Raw genomic sequence first — 19,198 nt, 5'->3', positions numbered from 1 at the left:
AGATTTTTGTCACTTCCTCCAATGTTTTTGCTGAATGCTGGTGTCGGAGACCTCTACAACAGGGCTGAACAGGGGCGATTCAAATTCGCCTCATTTTGGGGGTGGTTTTGGCTGATTTCCTCCATTTTTGGGGCGAAATTCGATTGTTTGCTGCTGCTCCTTCCTTCAATGCTGATTGCACTTCCTAATCTTGCCCGGGGAATGCATTCTCTGCCCAAACAGGTGGCTGAACTATCCTTTCTTCCATATCTCACACTTTTGGGTTCTCCTCTTTGAAGTTTCTTCGCGTCAATGCGTGCGGAATTGCGACGGGAACGCGTCTATCCAACTCTCTTCATCTCTCCCTGCTCTGATACCATGAAAACATGCGCAATAGAAAGCTCGAAATGGAACTTGAGAGAGAGAGAGAGAAGGTGGGCGAGTAGACACGTTCAATGTAACTTCCATTAGAAACTGAAAATAAATGATATACATCAACATAGGTGTGACCCTTGGGTTCACCCTCATTTATTCAACCACTCTTTGTACCTTACAAGTGGTACACATCTATTTCCCTTCATTTATTGTCCCCCTTGCACATTACACATTAGATTGACCTCATTAATTCTAACAAAGCTTTGTTCATGGTTATTTGTTTTGATGTAATCTCCTATCTCAAGGCCTGATTAGCACGAGTCTTGCCCTTCGGCTCACACACTTTCAAATTTCGCTCATCCTTGCTGCCTCCATCCCGGTGCCCCCATGGACCCCTCAGCCGCAAGTTGTTTTTTCTAAATTAATGGGGTTGCTATCAAATAGCAACTTGCCTCATACACAAAAACAAAAAGAATTTACATTGCTTCTCCTTTTGCACATGCATTGTACTTGGCAAGTACATGTAACGAAAAACCACCTCACTGGCAGCACTGTGACAAAGTTAAGGCTCTAGTACACTCTATTTGTACCTCTATTCAAATTTTCGATGAGAATCATGAATTAGGAATCAAATTTCACAATGCAATATATTCGATGTTCAGGATGGAAAATCACTAAGGTAAATTTTTCATGTTCTACACATCTACAAATGTTTCTAAACCAATTATGGAATTTTTCTCGCACTTTCACTTTGCCTAAATGTACAAAATGCTTTCGAAGCATTATGGAGAAACATTTCTGAAACGTTTTTGAAGGGCATTTCATCAAACCCCTGGCAACTATGCTCTTTTGGACTATTGCGTGTATTTTGTTTGGTGTCTTGTTGCATGACTTGATGCCTACTGTCTTCCTAGCAAGGTTGATGTGGAGCTTTAAATGCCTTCCTCTCTAAACTATATGCTACCTCTGCAAGGAGAGGCTGGCCCACCTTTGGTCTCTAGTGCAGTGTATCTTTATTCTTTTTCTCCTTAATCTCAATTCCGTGCCATGTCCACCATCTAGCATGTGCGCTGAGGTACTTAAATGTTGCACTCGAACTTGTGTAACTTAGGTAATCAATTAAATCTTTATCTGCACCGAGGTGGTAAAAAAATAGGACGCTAAGGTTAAGAACCTTACCTTCATTTTATAACCATTTTCTAACACCTTTAGTTGTTCCAAATCTTCTTCAAGCTGAAGAGGTGATGAAGGAAGGCAGGCATATACATTCAAAAACTTGGCATCGTAACACTACAAAACAGAGCCAACGGGATTGCCCTTTCATTACGATGCACAGCAAACATCAAATTAGAATAGTGAAGTATGGGATTAATGTCAAGGAATGGACTACCTGTATGCCGAGGTGAAGTAAATATGGAAAATCTGGATTGACTTGACCTTTCCTGAAAAAGGAAAAAGATAACTGAGTACAAGATCAAAGCATTTAGGCGAACTGTTGTGCAGAGCATGGAAGCCTACTTGTTGAAAGGAAGGAGGCCTCTGGAGAAGTATATGGCATAACCCTTCTTGTCAATCACACATTTTACTCTATTAGGATTTGTGGCATCCTCTGGCTGCAATGCTGTGACAGCTGTACTAAATACTGCATCAGGAGCTGCCTGCAATGTCAAACAATCAAGCACTGAATAGCTACCAGTGACTTGACATCCCTACTCTCATGGCACAATACCTTAAATAATAGAAGCATATTAACCAAATTTGGGGCTGATAAATGAAACGTTATTACACAAATAAATGTATATTTACTGGATGGAAGTGAAAGATCAATGAATAGACACATACACATGTCTAGAATCCATGTGCTTGTGGGTATATAAGACCAAAGAATGCTAGATCAATGGATAAATAGACCATTATAAATGCACATGCACTCATACATCAATGGATTCATAGATATAAAGATTAAGAAACATCTGGAAAATGTGAAATGATAGCTTTGGGAGCACAGCTTCAAGACATAAGCATGTGGCCTAAGGTACCCTGGTAATTAGCTCACACGAAAGCTATTGACTAATTGTGGATTCTTTAATCGTGATTAATTTCCGAGGTGCATCCATACAATATGGCATCTCATAGGCTTAAGGTGAAAATCTGCAACCACTTCTAAAGCTCATATATGAGGACCGGGATGAAGCCATTCATCTTATTGTCCCCTCAGCAGACCATGGCAGCACCCACACCCTAGGACAATGACAAGCATACACTTTGTAGCTCAAGTGGACTGGTGGTATCCATGGGAGCATCAACGGAGGGGCCTTCTCCTCGAGGCCGTCATCTTAGGATTCCACTTTGCATAACATTTGGTATTGGCTTCCGAGGAGCAGCACAACAGATCATTGCTTTTGTTCTTATATTGGTATTATTTATGCCAAAGTGCAGGCCTTCATGAGTATATCGAGTGAGGGGCAGGCATAATATGTATATTGACATATCAATGAGTCTACACTTTTGTTGGTTTCAAGATTAGATTTAGGTTTAGCAATGAAGCATAGAATGCAAAACGAACAAAGAGAGTGAAGACAGCTTGCACCATTGCACACAATAATGAGATAATGCGATAAGGTACAAAATACAAGATGACCTTTAAAGGTCACTTACACACCATACACACGAGGGAAAAAACCCCTTAATATACAGAGGTAAAAAGTGCCCCATGTGGAGAATTATTACTCCTAGTTCACACGTCACTACTATAAACTTACAAATCCCCCTCCCCCCCTCTACTGATAATGTGAACATGTACAAAGAGTAACTGCAGATCAATCTTCAAAAGGTAGTAAGCCCAAAGCTTTGCGGAAAGCTTCGAACTTTTCTGTCCACAGAGCTTTACTGAACAGATATGCAATGTTGTCGTATGTAGAGACACCAAGAAGGCTTTTCTTGCATGTAGTAGCCTCTCTTTGATATAATGGTAATGCACCTCAACGTGCTTAGTATGAGCATGAAAAAATGGATTTCGTGCTGCTACTACCAATAGCACTCTGCTTGTCAGTGAAAATCGGTGTGACTAACTTTTGCCCCACACAAAGATCTACCAAAATTCTGCTGAGCCATACACTCAACTGTAGCTATGAATGCTCCCCTGTACTCAACTTCACAACTTGAAGTGGCCACTGTTAGTTGCTTCTTGCTTAGCCAAGAAATGCATGAATTGCCCAAAAGAAAGCAACTCCCACTCTTGGACACCCTGGTGTCATAACACAACTAGCCCAATCAGAATCACTGAAAGCATGCAGTTGAATATCACCCCCCTTAGCATAAAGCAATCCATGAGACTGGGTGCCTGTAAGTAGCAGAAAACACGCTTAACAACTTGCCAATGCTTAGTACTTGCACTATGCATAAATATGCTCAACTGTGAGACCCCATACTAAATGTTTGGGGTCTCATATTGCATAGATAAATCTGCTCAACTGGGAGACTCCATACTGAATGCATGGTCTCATATTGCATAAATAAATCAAGTACCCAACAACCTAGCTATAGATCATGGAATCAAATAGCTCACCTGGATCCGGAGGTTGAGCCTCTTGCAGTCTTCAAGATTGAACCTCTTAAGCAACCCTTGAAAGTACTTGGATTGCAACAAAACAATGCCATCGTCACACTGAAAAAACTGAATGCTCAAGTAATAATGCAACGGATCAAGATCTCTCATCTCAGATGATGCATGTAATTCATCTTTGAAAGCTGAAATCTGATCATCATTAGTGTAGCAAGCAATAGGTTGACCGTTGTACCATGCAACAAAGCCTCCTCTAAACCTGTGAGTTTATGCAATCCACTTTACTTAAGTGAGGAGTTGAGAGAGAAGATGAGAGTCAACACCAGATTGGGTCCCAATTACCCACTAAACGTCGCGCACCCCCCCCCCACAGGGTGCCCCCAGCAAGCAAGAATATTTGCTTGTATTACTTTGTACAATGATGTGAATGATGACTGTGGAGAGCCAAACACAAGGACGAGGAAGACTGAACACTCGCTGAACCATATGCTGACCCAATAGCACTGTAGAAGATTCTATGAAGCCAATTATGCAAGTCCAGAACTGCTGAGAACATACACATATGCGGGCTGAAGATGAGAGAATCTTTAATTCTACCTAGTGGATGAAGCACAATGCTGATTGTATGCTCTAGAAAAACCCCATGACTTTTAGGCACACATGTTCACTTTCTACTTGATGAACTTCTATGAATTGAGATGATTTTTTGGAAGATTATGGGCATTGTCCTATATAGCATACTAGGGTGCCGGTTGGTTATTATAAGATGTTGTCGACCTAGCTTTTATGCCACGTGGCACGACTTTCTAAATATAGGCATTAAATGCTAGCACTTAGAATTAAATGTTGCATTATTTGTTGGCCCAACGTTAGATGTTGGCCGGCTGGCATTACATGCTCACAGCCTAGATACTGGTCAACAAGAAAATGGGCTGCCATATGATGCTTGGCACCATATGCCAAGGCATATACATGCCCTTGAGAGCCCAATGGGCTAGCCCCTTCATAGTTACCGCGGAACGGGAACGTTTCGGGAACGTCGGATGCTAGAACGGGAGCGGGAACGGGAACGGATCGGGAACGTCGCAGAACGCCACGTCATATGACATGTCAGCATATGACACAAAAAAATGTAACTTTTTGTATACGGATAGCCAAATATGCTTCCTAATATTTGCTCCCCCAAGACATGAACATACATTTCTGCAAGCAAAACACACCCCCCCAAAAAAAAAAAAATGGCGGAACGTTCCAACGTTCCGGGAACGGCGTTCCGGCGTTCCAGGAAGGCGGAACGACGTTCCGTGGTAACTATGAGCCCCTTCTACATGCTTCTTATATGCTTGTGTAATGCATCAACTGACTTTAGACATGCCCTAACCTTAGATGACTCTACATGCTTTTTCTCCAAGTGAGTTAAGGGACTAACCCTGACACCACACCTAAGGCTAAGACTGCCCTACGTAGCTCGTGCCTCACATGTCCCGGACTAGGGCTCATGATGGGGTCATGGCGTACGACAAAATGTTCCTAAAAGGGTACTAATGTTGTACAAATGTTACATTGAATGATGAGCCAGTGTGTCACATAGCACCTCAATGCAAGGTGCATGTGACAATTAGCGCCGGTGAGCAGCATGTCATCCACATATAGGATAAGTAGCATCAAATCCTTGTTGAATGTCCTAAGCTATGAAGGTTGAAAGATCTTCATGACATAGGAGTGAGTGTTCAAAAAGATAGAGAGAGAAGAAAGAGAACAAACCTCTTAGAGAGATATTGGAGGACACAACTCAATGATGTGATAGTTTGCTTTTAGTACATGTACTTTTATATGTTACAAAGGTTGCCTTAGGGACATCACTGCTTAGATATTATTTGATAGCACTCTAAGAGGTGATTCACACACACACACAAGTAATACCTTGATCCCAACAAACCCTCCCTCAAGGGATTTCCTCATACTGTGTCGAGGATAAATCTAGGCTCATGGTTTTTCATGCCACTTTTCCTAGTCAAGGATAAATCACATGGCTCTAGTTTCACATGCCCGTTGTAGGGTCCCAAGGGTAAGGACATACAAGAGATCATGTCACACAAAAGAAAACAACACACACAATGGACTTAAAAAGCCCAATCATTAGTACAATAGTTGGTCTCATGTATGAAAGTCTCATTAGCAATATTAGCGGTGTTTTTCTTTGGATAGCAATCTTTTTCAAGATAATTACTTTTTGCACATATACCACAAGGATTTAGGCTAAAACAATCCTTTTCCAAGTATGCTGCAAGCTTTACCTTTGCTTGCCCTCTGTATAAGCCTTTGGTCTTTACGACAAAACCTTGTTCTGTGAGATGGCTTCTGTTGACCTTTGCTTCTTCTTCCTTTAAAGAATTAATGATTCCCTCCAAGGTAGGATTAGGAATGTTCTTCGAGGTGGTCACCAAGCTGTCATACTTCTCAGGCATGCTTTTGAGAAGCATTGTCATGGCATCATCTTCAGTTACTAGAGAATGAACTGCAGCTAGTTGAGTCATGAAACTCCTCATTTTGTTGACATGTGCAGCAAGAGACTCTCTTGTCTTCAGTTGCAACTCAAAGAAGAAAGCTTTGAGTTTTTAGCACGGCACCGAAGAGCAAATCAAGTCTTTCCCAAGCTTCAACCAATGATTCTAGATTAAAGATGTGATGCAAATAATCATCACCCAAGCTAAGAGCAATGATGGCATATGCCCTCTCTGCTCTAAATAGATTATGTTGTGTTCTAGGATCTTCTTCCCTGGTTGTATCACCATCGGAGGAAGAGGTTGCACTAGTAGTGCTCTTCACCAAACCCCACAGGTTTGTAGTATTTATATGGTAGTGATGTGTGGACGTAAGCTAATAATGGATCGGGACACTTTTTCCCTCTTTAGGAGGTTTTTTCCCCAAGCATATGTACTACACACTCTTATGAGTGTATAAGTGGCCTTATCATGTCACTTGTACTTCACTAATTCTCATCAATCTACTTTGAGTACTGTGCTTCCATCTCTCTCTCCTTGCTTGCTGCATCTATGTGTGTGTTGCTACATTGATCTCCACTCCAACAGTTGGTATCAGAGCAGGTTCTCTTGGCTCCCTTGTCATCTTCTCCTCGAGTTGCTCTTTTGATTGTCTCAGATTGAGCTATTCTCTTAGGTGGACAAGCTCTTGCACTTAGGATGCTTTCTCAAGCCACATGTGCCTCCCCATGTGAAAGAATTGGAGCACATTTTCTCTCATTCATACTAAGAGAAGAAACAGGCTTCTTCCTTCTCATACTACAAAGAAGCTTGTTTTCATACACACAAACTTAAGGCTCATCTCCAAGATCAAAGAAAGCGGCTATGAGAGAATGCAGATCACATTGGATATGCTTAACAAAGGAAAAGATGAGGAGTGCTTGATTGCCTTGCAAGATTTGCAAGAGGCTATTGCAGAGGTAGAAAGGCTTTGGAGCCTCTTTCGATTGCTCCACCCTCTACAGATGGCCAGCCATCCTCTAGCCATGTTGAGACATCATGCTCAATTGCTACCGAGGCTTATGAGTTCGATGAGGAGGAGGAGGAGGAGGAGGAGGAATTTGCAGATGAGGATGAGGAGCCCATTGGTCATGCTGAGGATGAGGGGAGCTTTGATGAGGCTTAGGGTTACTTAGTATTCTTCCACTCTCTACTTATGTTTTGTCCACTTCCTACTTATGTTTTTCCTCACTGCTCAGGAGTCAGTCTACAGGTTTAGCGGCTTGCCCACTGTGCAGTGAGCACTCCATCATCCATCTTTTTGCTCGCTTCCACTCATGTTTTATTTAGTTTCTTGAGGCTTGGACCTCCTCATGTTTGTCCACATGGCACATCCTACAGCCTACATGTGACAAGTTTTGGCATTTTCCCACTCCACACTCCCTAGTCCCTACTTATGTAACATGTTACATGATACATCATTGATCATACATGTATGATATAAACAGGTTACAATAATATAAAGTCCGGAGTTTGGATTTTGACTCTACATCATTTATGTTTTTTCTAATCCCAACTTTGGTTTTTTGTGTAATATGTAGCATGTTTTTTCTTAAATTTAGGGTGTCGTATGGTATCCAACGTATGGAGTTTCTTGGGGGTGTGAACCGTACTTTTTCCATACTTCCATACCCATATGCGTTTGTCGTATGGTTGCCGTATGGAAAAACTATGCATACAGTGTGATGTTAACTATGTTGATAGTATTTTTATAAGTTTCGTAGCGTTTTGGGACTCGTTCGCATGCTCTAAGATTTCCGCAAGCACCCCGAGAGTGTCAGTTCGAACTATTTTTGTTCGATTTTGGATTTTCTACACAACAGCAACCGCATTTGGCATGAAAAAGATGTCACCGTCATCTTCGACATCACAGCTTGGAGTTCATCTTTAACAGCTTCAATAATATCATGAACATTATCATCAATTTCTGCATTCTTACTAAGTACCATTTCCACACTCTACACTCTGTAATTTTTTATACACTTTGCAGGTTTCCATCGTCATCAGTATTCTACTGGCAACTCTTTCGATTGTATTTAGTGGACATTGACAGTACCTGTAGGTAGTTGGGATATTTGCATTTTGTATCAGAGATTAGTTATTTGCAGGCAGAATGGTAGCAGTGATGTATTTGGGATGTCTTCCACTAAGGATAAGCTTCACGGGACCAACTACCCATTGCGGTCCTATATGATGTACCATGTAATGGTCACTAAAGGGCTTTGAAATGTTGTTTTTGGCATTGAGGCACACCCTGTCTCGCCAACACAACAGCATAGTATAGGTACTTTGGATGGTGATCCAAGTTCTGATGTAACTGTGGTATCCGTCTTCGCACACCTCCCACAATAGAACAAGCAGGTGGGATGACAGGGATGCACAGGCACATGCATTAGTGGCAGTTTCAATGAAAGAAGCATTATTCCTCGTATTCCCTCATGTAAAACTATGAAACATGCTCAGGATGCGCTTATTGCGCTTTATCAGGTCTGTAATGAGGTGCGAGTGGCCTACTTGAGCAAGCAATTAAAGTCCAAGTATATGAATGAGAGAGATTTAATGAGTGAGTTCTTCACAAGGATTAAAGATCTCAGAGAACAGCTGACATGTATTGATGAGACCTGTCCGGATAGTTCTTTTGTTCTCACAGCTCTACCGGATTCATATTAGGATTTTGCATGTACACTTCGGCTCATGATGAAGGGTAACCCTAGTGTCCTTACTTTTGATGAGTTGGTTGCAATGCTCTTGCAAGAAGAGCAACCTCGGCATAACCGAACTGGGTCAAAAAGGTAAAGGCAAAGCCTTTTCTCATGGCAGCTATAAGCCAACGATTGTTGATCGTTTTAGTAAGTTTATTTTGCTTATTCCTTGCAGGTCTAATGTTACTACCGAAAATGTTGCCAGATTGTTCATCCGACATTGGTACACCATAAAGGCAGAATAAGACCAGTCTTCTGGAAAGAATCCCGAGAAGGAGAATGATAAGCCTTTAAAAAAAGGCAAATGCAACTACTGTCGAAAGTCGGGCCATTACATCAATGCATGCAGAAAAAGGCTGGAGAAGGAGAAGAAGAAAGAGTCAGGTATGGATGTGGCTGATGCATCAGCACCAAGTGCTAAAAAGAAGGAGTCAGCGAACTATGCACAGGATGATTGGGCATTCATTGTACTGCCTTCTCACATGATGATGTATGCATGTCACTAACAGATTAACATGTGTAGTACTTTGATAGTGGTGCTGGCAACCACATTACTTCTTGGCGTGATTTAATTTCCGCCCTTGAGTTTGCTCCTTAAGGAGAAACTGTTGCATGTTTAAATAACTCCTCATATCCAATAAAAGGAGTTGGTAAGGTTGTTCTCACTGCTACAAATGGTGGGACAATCACTCTCTCAGAAGTCTTGTTTGTGCTAGGCATCAAAAAGAGCTTGTTGTCAGTCTCTGCCATTGGTATGACAGGCCTAGTGGTCAGATTTATTGATAATAGGTGCACAATTCATGACCGGAGAATTCATGACCGGAGTGATGGAGACATCATTGTGGTATCTAGTAACAAGACATAGGCTTTACAGGTTAGATAGGTTGGCACATAATGCTTGTTCAATTACTACCACACATACTATGAGTGACACAGAGCATGGCATGCTCGCTTTGATCACCCGAATTTTGGTAGTTTGTTGCGCCTTACAAGGCAAGAGATGATGTCAGAGTTGCCAAAGCTCGAGGCTCCCGTCAAACATGCATGTGAGGGATGTATATGCAACGGGCATCATTCCCAAAAGATGGATCAGTTAGGACTGTCCACAAATTACAGCTTATATGTAGTGATGTATGTGGTCCCATGAGGACACCATCAACCAAGGGATATCCCTACTTGGTGAATTTTATTGATGACTACTCCAAGCACACCTAGGTGTACCCATTGAAGGCAAAGTCAAAGGTTTTTACATGCTTTAGACACTTTGTTTCTATGGCTGAAAATATGTTTGCATGTAAAGTTGGCACCCTTTCTACAGATCGAGGGGGGGAGTATATGTCAAAGGAGTTTCATGTATATATGGCTGAAAGAGGCATAAAACTGAATGCACAATGCCTTATACACCTCAGCAAAATGATGTGGCTGAGAGGAAGAACAAGTCTCTCATGGAGATCTCACGCTGCATGGTTGAAGGCCAGAATTTGCCTCATGTTTTTTGGCTGGAGGCAGTTATGTGTGTCACTTATGTGCTGAACAGATGTCCCACAAGGCCTTGCAGACAATTACCTTTAATAAAAAGCAAGGTGTAGCTTTTTAGGAAAGCATAAAGCTTTTTTCCACTCTCTCAAGTCTCTCTCAAGACACTCTCACATGAGCCTTTCCATTCTACCCCCGTAAGCCTTTCTTTAAGCTTTCACTTCCTTCCCGTGAGCTTTTTCGCCAGTCTTTATTTTCTCCAAGGTTGCATCTGACCACCTTGGAGCAGTAAGTATTTGTAAACCTCGCATCTGACCACCTTGCAGCAATCTAACAAAATGACATCAAGGGGAGGTGTAGAGAAATGTGGTACCATTGAGCACAAGAAAGAGATAGAGAGTGAGTTGAGTAAGCCAAAGAAAATATTATCCAGCAAGAAGCCACATGAGCAAAGCTGAATTATCCCACATTGATGTACAAGCCTAAGGGCGTACCTCCTCATATAAAAGGGAGCCATTTCAAACAATGAAAAATGAAGCAAGCTCTTAAGCCTCTATATAAGTACAAGTCTCGATCTTGTAACCTAATTGTGCTTAAGTCTCCCGCTTAATTAATTTAATAGTTTGTCATTATGAGTATGCTTAGACATCACCCACCTTAGATTAGTTTAAACACCATCCTCCTGTAAGATTAGTACTAATCACTTGCACATGCACATGATATCCATGATTTTAACAGTTATATCTCAACCATGACATTTCTTGTTGCTTATGAGTCCTTTTTACTTAGCTTCATTATCATCTTCATTATGTCTCAACCATGACATTTCTTGTTGCTTATGTGTCTCCATGATTCCAACAATTGCTCTCAGAGCATAGATCCAAACTTCCCTCATCTCTCTTACATCTTCATTAATTCCACTAATCCTTGCATGGTCAAGAAATAGTCCATAATCACCTTTTTAGTCTTTTTCCTCATTCTCCTCCAGACCCCTGTAGTGGAGCTTTGATTTCTCTCTCTATAGTCATCCATTGCTCAAGCCACTTGAGGAGCATCAAAAGGACTCAAAGGCATATGTGCAGATACCTCCGATTGCTCAAAATCGTCATGGAATCGTGCCGCAGCAGATCTGTAACACAGATGTCCAGAATTGAGAGAAATAGCAATGTCCACCCCATCACACTACAAATCAATAAAATCCTCTTGGCCATGGGGTTTTAGCAACATGGTGAATCCATCTGTAGCCTCAGATTCGACTGAAAACGTCAATTTGTACCTCATCCAAGTCTGGCCCCTTCACAGAAGACAGTTTGGCATAAGTATGAGTAATCCTTGATTAAGTGACCTAATGAAGTGTTTGTGGGGTCTAACCTCAAAAGTAGACTCAAGACCACAAGCTGTTCTTTTGCTCTGCCATTGCAAAATCTACTCAAAATTATCACCCAAAGCTCCCACATTCTCTGCACAGTTAACAGCAAACTACCTATGTTAATTAGTGATTATTTGCTAATTACCTTGGGTATTTTGGACCATTGGGAGTTCACTCATGCCATTTGGGACCTCCTACAGCAAGCTATCACTTCACATCGCAAAAGCCCTTTGATTTGGTGCTTCATTTGCTAATTCCAAATTTATCTTATTTTGGAAACATTCAAACTAACCACTTGATAATCTCTCATTATGCACCTAATCAGATTCTTGTAAAACGTTAGACACTACACTTGAGCTATAAGCCAAGAGGTAAGACCTTGCTCAAAGGATTCTAAGGGTCATACTAATAAATTTGATGGAAGGTCTTTCACACTTGCAACCCAAGGTGAAATTTGTGTTAATGAAGAAGGGACTTGCCAATGGAAAGAATAAGAAACCAACAACAAGGGGATAGTGAAACATTATGGCTCACTAGAAATGAAAAAGCATTTGTTTGCAATAATAGTCCTAGGTTTAAGTGACATACATATAAATCACATCACTGAGGCTACGAGCGCACACGAGGCTCTTGACATAATTGGAGCAAAACTCAAAGACAAGCTTAAAAAATCAATTCTATGAACTTAAAATGAAGTCATCAGACAGCCTCCCAAAGCACATAAACTCAACTTGCAGCCATAGGTACACTAGTGGAAGAAGAAGATGCCATTGTGGCACTTCTCAAAAGCATGCCCAATGAGGATTATTCACATCTTGTGTCTACTTTGAAGAACTTGCCAGAACCTAAGCTAGATGGTGTGGTGACAGCACTACTTGAAGAATACAAGAGGTTGCAAGGGAAGAAAAGCTCAATCCATAATCATGATGAGGCATTCTACACAAAGAAGAAGTTCTTCAACAACAACAATGGCTTCTCCAACAAGAACTCCAAGAAAGGCTCCATTGACACAAACCAGAAGAATTGTGGGTTATGTGGAAAGAACAATCACATCGAAGAGAATTGCTTCCTAAAGAACAAGGTTCAAGCTCTCCTTGTAGGAGAAGAAGAAGAAGCTGATGAAGACCAGGAGAAAGAGGCCTCTCATAAGGTCAACTATGTTGCTAATGATTGAACTTTTTAAAGAAGCCTAGGACCATGACCCTCATCTTCAACTACCCCATAACATGGGCTCTCTCTTTTGCCTTTGATTATACTAAGAGGCAACAGACTACATTCACACCCATAGTGTGGTACCTAGGTAACTGACCACTAGGTAACAAGATATTTGTTGAGAGGGGATTTGTTAGTAATGCTCACCAAATATCCCTACTCATTTATGTATGTAAGGATCATATGGTCTAAGGTCAAAATTCTGTAACATTGAGCATTTACATCTTTACTGGTCCATGGATTCACCCAAGGAATCCACAAGTTGTACTAAGAGCTAGGAGCATTGAATGAGTATGTTGGCATGACTTTTTGGGCTTAGATTCATGGAAAAGAATGTAAGAGATGATTGAGGAGGTGTATGACTTCATCTATGATGTATTTTTAATGCTTGTATTCAGCCTATATAAGAGGCACTCTCTAATGAAGAAATACACACAATTCCTTCACACTTATGGTGTCATTATGCTCATCATATTTGCTTAGTACTAATCCTTTTTACTTAGCTTCATTATGTCTCAACCATGGAATTTTTTGTTGCTTACAAGCCCCCATGATTGCAACAACATGTGTCTAAGTTCAAAGGATAAGCGGCATTAGAATATCCTTGGTAGATCTTTTTGTCCTGCTTTATGCCATGGGTTGTCATCAACAAGGCAATGCAAGTAATAAATTGTGTACAATCCAACAAGGCTCTTCAAAAGATGATACGAAGGCTGATTGTGATTCACAGAAAAAGGAGATCAACCTTAACTTATTTCTTGCTTTTTAGACTACTCTTCAATAACTAATATTCACATGCATGCACAGAGTGAGCGTACTGCAAAAATAGAAATGAAGCAGAAAGTCAAAAATTGGCAATGAAGTCAAAAAATGGAACGAGGCTGAGATTCACAGCTAAAGGAGGCTCTACATAAAAATAGAACAACTCGACCTAAAGTCATCTGTTAATGTACTCTACTGAGAAAAATTGTATTACCTGTAAAGCTTTTGCCACACCATCAATCACGTCAGGATCAATGAGAGGTTCATCCCCTTGAATATTGACCACAAGGTCATACTTCTTTTTTAACTTCTGCAAGGCTTCCTGGCAACGCTCTGTACCTGTCAATGACTGACTGAGTCATGCACAATCTTGTAGTCATCACTCGAGAAATGAATGCCCCCAAAATGCAGACCAATATATGCCATGCAACAGTAACTGGCAGACTGTACATACAAACACGTTTTGCATTCAATATTTGCACAAGGCAGTATTAAGGCATCTCTTCTCTTCTCCTTCTACATCATCACACTACGTTCAATAAAAACTAAATCCAGCAAATCTTGAATAAAGGTCTTGCACAAGACTAGGTTGGTTAATTTTATAAAGAAATGTTCTTCATTACCATTTACACAAGCTTCTGACGTCATGACAACATCAGCTCCAAACTTCCTGCAGGACTCTGCGATTCTCTCATCATCCGTCGCCACAACTGGTGGCATCATCACAAATAATTGATAAGAAATTGAAGACGGCAGGCATTCATTGAAGTCTATAATACACCCATTATAGATTTGTACTTACTGACAGCGTCTAAACTGGTTGCGAGCTTTGCCTGCTCCCATGTTCTCTGAAAATTCACAAAATTCATTCTTATGTGTTACCTTCAACTATCTCTTCCCCCTGTTTTAAACAAGCTACTAACACATGTCTGTAGCTATTCTAGAACACAAGTTAACTGTGAGTAGAATCTCATATGATCAGCAGGCATGTTAACAAAAGAGAAAAAGAAAAGAGGTCTCGAATCAATTTTCCTGTTGTCTATAATTACATGCAATACATTGTTGCAGAAAACAATGTTTTCCAAGCATGGGAACAGAAAAATGCCATTTCGTAAAGCCAACATCTTGGAAACAGAAGAATATGGTTAAGGAATGTGAAATTTTGGGCAGGTTGCAAAGGAAAGAGGAAATGGTGTTGGAAAGTGGATGGGGGCACATGCTGAGAGTCCCAAGCCCAGCCACCTAGCACCCCAAGGAAGAGGTCCCAGATGCCTGGGAAAAGGATACCTCTACCCTTGATCCACTCTTCAATGTATATCGTTGTATGGTTTGACTTTTGCATACACGGGAAATATATTACAACTGCCACATGTCACCCTGGAGGAGGGTTGATTATCCCCAACACCCCTCCTTGATTGAAACTGTGAGAATGTCTGCTGGACAACCAGAACTCACCGACTCGATGACCATTTGCTGCCAAACTGTCTGTCACCCGCCTGTATTTGTGAGAAATCCCCAATCCAAAATCCTAATCAGCTTACAAGAAATTTTGTATCAAGAATTTTGAAGTTAATAAAAGTTGGAAATGTTGTCTGACCTAGCATGGCATGGCAGACTTTATGATTGGACATGTGTTCTTTTCCAAGAAACCATGAATGGACATGCTTCCATCCTGAAGTGGGGAAGTATGATTGGACATGCTTCATAAGCATGATGGACTATGCACTCTTACCATTATAGGAGAGCATATAGATGGATACAAGTGTATGGAACAGATGGTACTCACCTTAGGCACATGCACAATAAGCTATTTGAAGATCTTGCATTGGATGCTGATTTTGAGAATGCTTGAACATTTAGGCATTCATCTTAAAGCATTGAACTTGTGCATAATACTGATTGCTAATCTAGCGACTTGTATTTTGCAAGAGATTAAGTATGTTTCTTACTTAAACTACTTTCAATTTTAATAGTTTTACAAGATATGTACCTTTTAAGTTGGAGGTCGATTTTGAGGCATTACATTTTGGAGTGTATGCTGAACAATTGCATCGGCAGTCTCCAGCCCAAGTTAGTGCTCACGTGGGCCTTTTCAGTTGCTACCACCTTAGAACCATGTGGCTCCTGATTGAAAGTACAAGTAATTGGGGAGAGGCCATATTAGATGTAGAGGGACATCAGGCCAGTGTTACCCAATCATGATCATTCATGTACTTTTCTCTCAGCCCAATCACTTGTGTGCTTCCTGCCCACTTTTCTATGTGATTTTGATCCTTTTTCTTGGCAACAAATCCACTAACTTTTTAACATCTACCTGATTAGACAAGCCTCAAACCCTGAGACAGATCTGGGACAGGCATTGTGATGCTGCCAAACATTTTGGCAAGCTCTTGAGTCATTCATGGGTACCCAATGAGAATCTGCATCTGTACTTGCCCCATCACATGCAAAGTGTTAAGCCGGCATGGAAACGCAGCCAGCTCAGCTAAAATATGCATGGGTTCCCAGCACCTACACCATGCTTGACACTCTAATCCTTTCAGAAGATAGATCTGAGCAGAAATGGTCTGAATTTCTGGTCCATAGCCTAATTTTTGGTATATTTTTACCTTTTTGACGTCAAGAGTCCGAATCATGAGCAGGCAGCTGATCTCAAAATAGTGATAGGTCATGCGAATGTATGTATATCCCATGCCATAAGTGTAACTGGTAGATTTTTCTGGATGTAAAACTGGTGGTATGCAAGAGATATGTGGCTAAAGAGTGCACCGGATCCGGCATTCATACTCTCATGTTTTCAAGGTTGAATAAGAGGCAGAAGATATAACTTGGAAGTTGAAAAGAAACCATTTAAAGAAAATGGGATAAACGGCACACATTTGATTGCTCCGCTCATGTCACTCGTTACTTGTTAGCGAGCAATCGTGCGCGCCCACACCCGAGCTCCCTTTTGCATCCAGGTGCGTAATTACATGAAAGAGGATACAGATGATGCAAAGATGAAATGCAGCTGTGTGGGCAGTACCTGGATCATGGGCTTGCCGAGGATGAGGGCGAGGGGCTTGCCTTGGAAACGCGAGGAGCAGTACCGGGCGGGAATGATGCCCACCACTCGGCTGCGCGGGCGATGATTGACGGCCTTGCGGGCAAACACTACGGCTGCAACGCCGGCTCCAAACAGAACTGCGGCGCTCACCACCCATGACCTCCTGCCACCCCCCCCACCTTCTGCACCCATCTCACTCTCACTTAGGAGATCTAGGTGCGAGATGCAGATGCAGGAGAAAGATTGTTAAAGATGGCAGCTTGCGTGCTGCTTGTAGCGCTTCTTAGATGTGATGCGGGATTGTCTTGGAAGTTGAATTCCTTATTACAAGAGTCTACTTTGTTTGGTGGGTGGCTCTATGATATACCTATCATCCTTTCTATTTTAAATTATGAAACTTGCTTTTCAAAATAGTTCTTTGAGGGTTTCACATTTTACCTTCAATGAGGAGAGACCCTAGATTGATAGCCCGATCCTTAATTGTTTACACACTTCTTATGCCCAACATTTTCCAGGCATAATCGCCAATTGCCATGTTTTCTTTGCCTATGGATGAAGGGATTTGCTTGAAAATGAGTTGCTAATCACCAATCGCCTATGCCATGGATGAATGGATTTGCTCGAAAATGAGTTGGACGGCCAATCAAATTGCTTTCTTCAAGAGTGACTTGAATAGACTAAGCAATCAAATCAACTCAAGACGAAAATCATGAGAGAAATAACATAAGACAAAAAACATTTGGTGCAAATCTCCCCCCCCCCACCACCCAAATGTGAATGGCTCCAATTCCCTCATGTGAGTATTTAAGTTAGCACAAGAAGCCAAAAATAGCATACCTTTTCAAAGTTGGGCTTTTACATTTAAAAAATAATCATGTGTCCATGTAACTAAGGTTTTGTAATAAAATGAATTGCTCAAGCATGTGCACATGTAAATCAACACCCCAACTATACAAAATGGGTGAAAATAATAAATAGTCGAAATCTTGGCACATGGCCAATATAAGTGATACACCCACACTGTAAATGATGTTCACATGCTATGTACAGAACCACCATCCATACAACACCATTGCACCACTCATCACCTATTACTCACAAATGTCAATCACATTAGTTAGAATAATTAATTAAACTTCTCACAATTAATCCCAATATGATTACCTTAATTGGGCACAAACACATAACACCAATAACACTAGCTCAATATTTAACACATAAGATCACCCACAATATCAAACACTAACATGGGCCCAAATGCATACACCAATAACACCAACCCATCAGTATCAATACTAATAGTATCACCCATGATACCGACTACCAGCATGGTACACGATGGTATCTTAGACATTCCTGATCAACCATAGAGTGAAATATCTAACATCGCTCTTGCTTGAGTTTACAACCAACCTTAGTTGCATGCTTGCTTATATGAGCGAATGAGGTTTGGACGAGTGCAAAAAAACTGCTCAGGTATCCAACGAGCATCTTCGCTAGGATGGTTCTTAAAGGTCAAGAGATACTTGGTGTAAACATTACTTATTCCTATAGCAGTATAGTGCCAAGTTCAAGCACTTCTTCTTCATCAACAATGAGTGATGTTTCTTCATAAATTTATGTAAACATTATTATTCTTGTAGTAGTATAGTGCCAGGTTTAAGCACTTCTTCTTCATCAACAATGAGTGATGCTTCTTCATAAATTGGATGCTTAGGAAGTGGTCCTCGAAATGGTCTCAATATACTAATGTGAAAGGAATTGCGTATCTTCCAATGTGATGACACATCTAGTCTACAAGTAAGGTTATTAATCTTTTAAATTATCTTGAAGAGTCCATAAAACCTTGGTGCCCACTTCACAATTAGATGTTTCTCTAGACTCTTTAGTCATCTTTTCTCAATCCTCAAAAGAACATAGTTTACCTTCTTTCAATGCTATATCTTTTCTTTTCTTATTTGGCTTCTTTATGTTCTTTGATTGAGCTTGACCTACTGCTTGATATACTTGATTTAAAATATTATCAAAGTCTCTTGTGAATGCATCAATTGCTTCAATTCTATGAGAAAGGCGTATAGTAGGAATGGTAAGGCCTTTTATAGATAATCATAAATGGTGCTTGTTTGGTAGTAGCTGAGTGAGGTAGCTGAGTGAGGTGTATTGTTGTAG

General features: G+C 40.9%; 1 protein-coding gene and 1 long non-coding RNA gene across 3 annotated transcripts in view; both read right to left on the bottom strand.

Annotated features, from left to right (window-relative positions):
* Positions 1–17,371, bottom strand: part of CKS (Nucleotide-diphospho-sugar transferases superfamily protein) — a 41,574-nt gene extending 24,203 nt beyond the window's left edge. The window contains exons 1-7 of one of the 2 annotated variants that reach the window (XM_086811970.1): positions 17,009–17,371; positions 14,786–14,831; positions 14,607–14,693; positions 14,198–14,316; positions 1,873–2,012; positions 1,745–1,796; positions 1,534–1,644 (exon numbers count right to left, since the gene is read on the bottom strand). In XM_086811970.1, coding sequence (XP_086668096.1) covers positions 1,534–1,644; positions 1,745–1,796; positions 1,873–2,012; positions 14,198–14,316; positions 14,607–14,693; positions 14,786–14,831; positions 17,009–17,221 — 768 coding nt within the window. In that variant the 5' untranslated portion in view covers positions 17,222–17,371. Of the gene's footprint in view, positions 1–1,533; positions 1,645–1,744; positions 1,797–1,872; positions 2,013–14,197; positions 14,323–14,606; positions 14,694–14,785; positions 14,832–17,008 lie in introns of both variants that reach the window. The other variant, XM_086811969.1, reaches the window with a different exon arrangement.
* LOC147628812 (uncharacterized) lies at positions 11,604–12,939 on the bottom strand. Its single transcript, XR_015267819.1, has 3 exons — positions 12,012–12,939; positions 11,917–11,934; positions 11,604–11,769 (listed from the first exon to the last, which is right to left on the bottom strand). It is a non-coding gene; the product is annotated as an uncharacterized LOC147628812 (long non-coding RNA).
* Positions 17,372–19,198: the final 1,827 nt, after the last annotated feature.

Source organism: Cibotium barometz, chromosome 18, assembly GCF_041138505.1.
Source record: "Cibotium barometz isolate CiBa-2024 chromosome 18, ASM4113850v1, whole genome shotgun sequence".
Taxonomy (NCBI): domain Eukaryota; kingdom Viridiplantae; phylum Streptophyta; class Polypodiopsida; order Cyatheales; family Cibotiaceae; genus Cibotium; species Cibotium barometz.
This window is presented reverse-complemented; position numbering and strand designations above follow the sequence as displayed.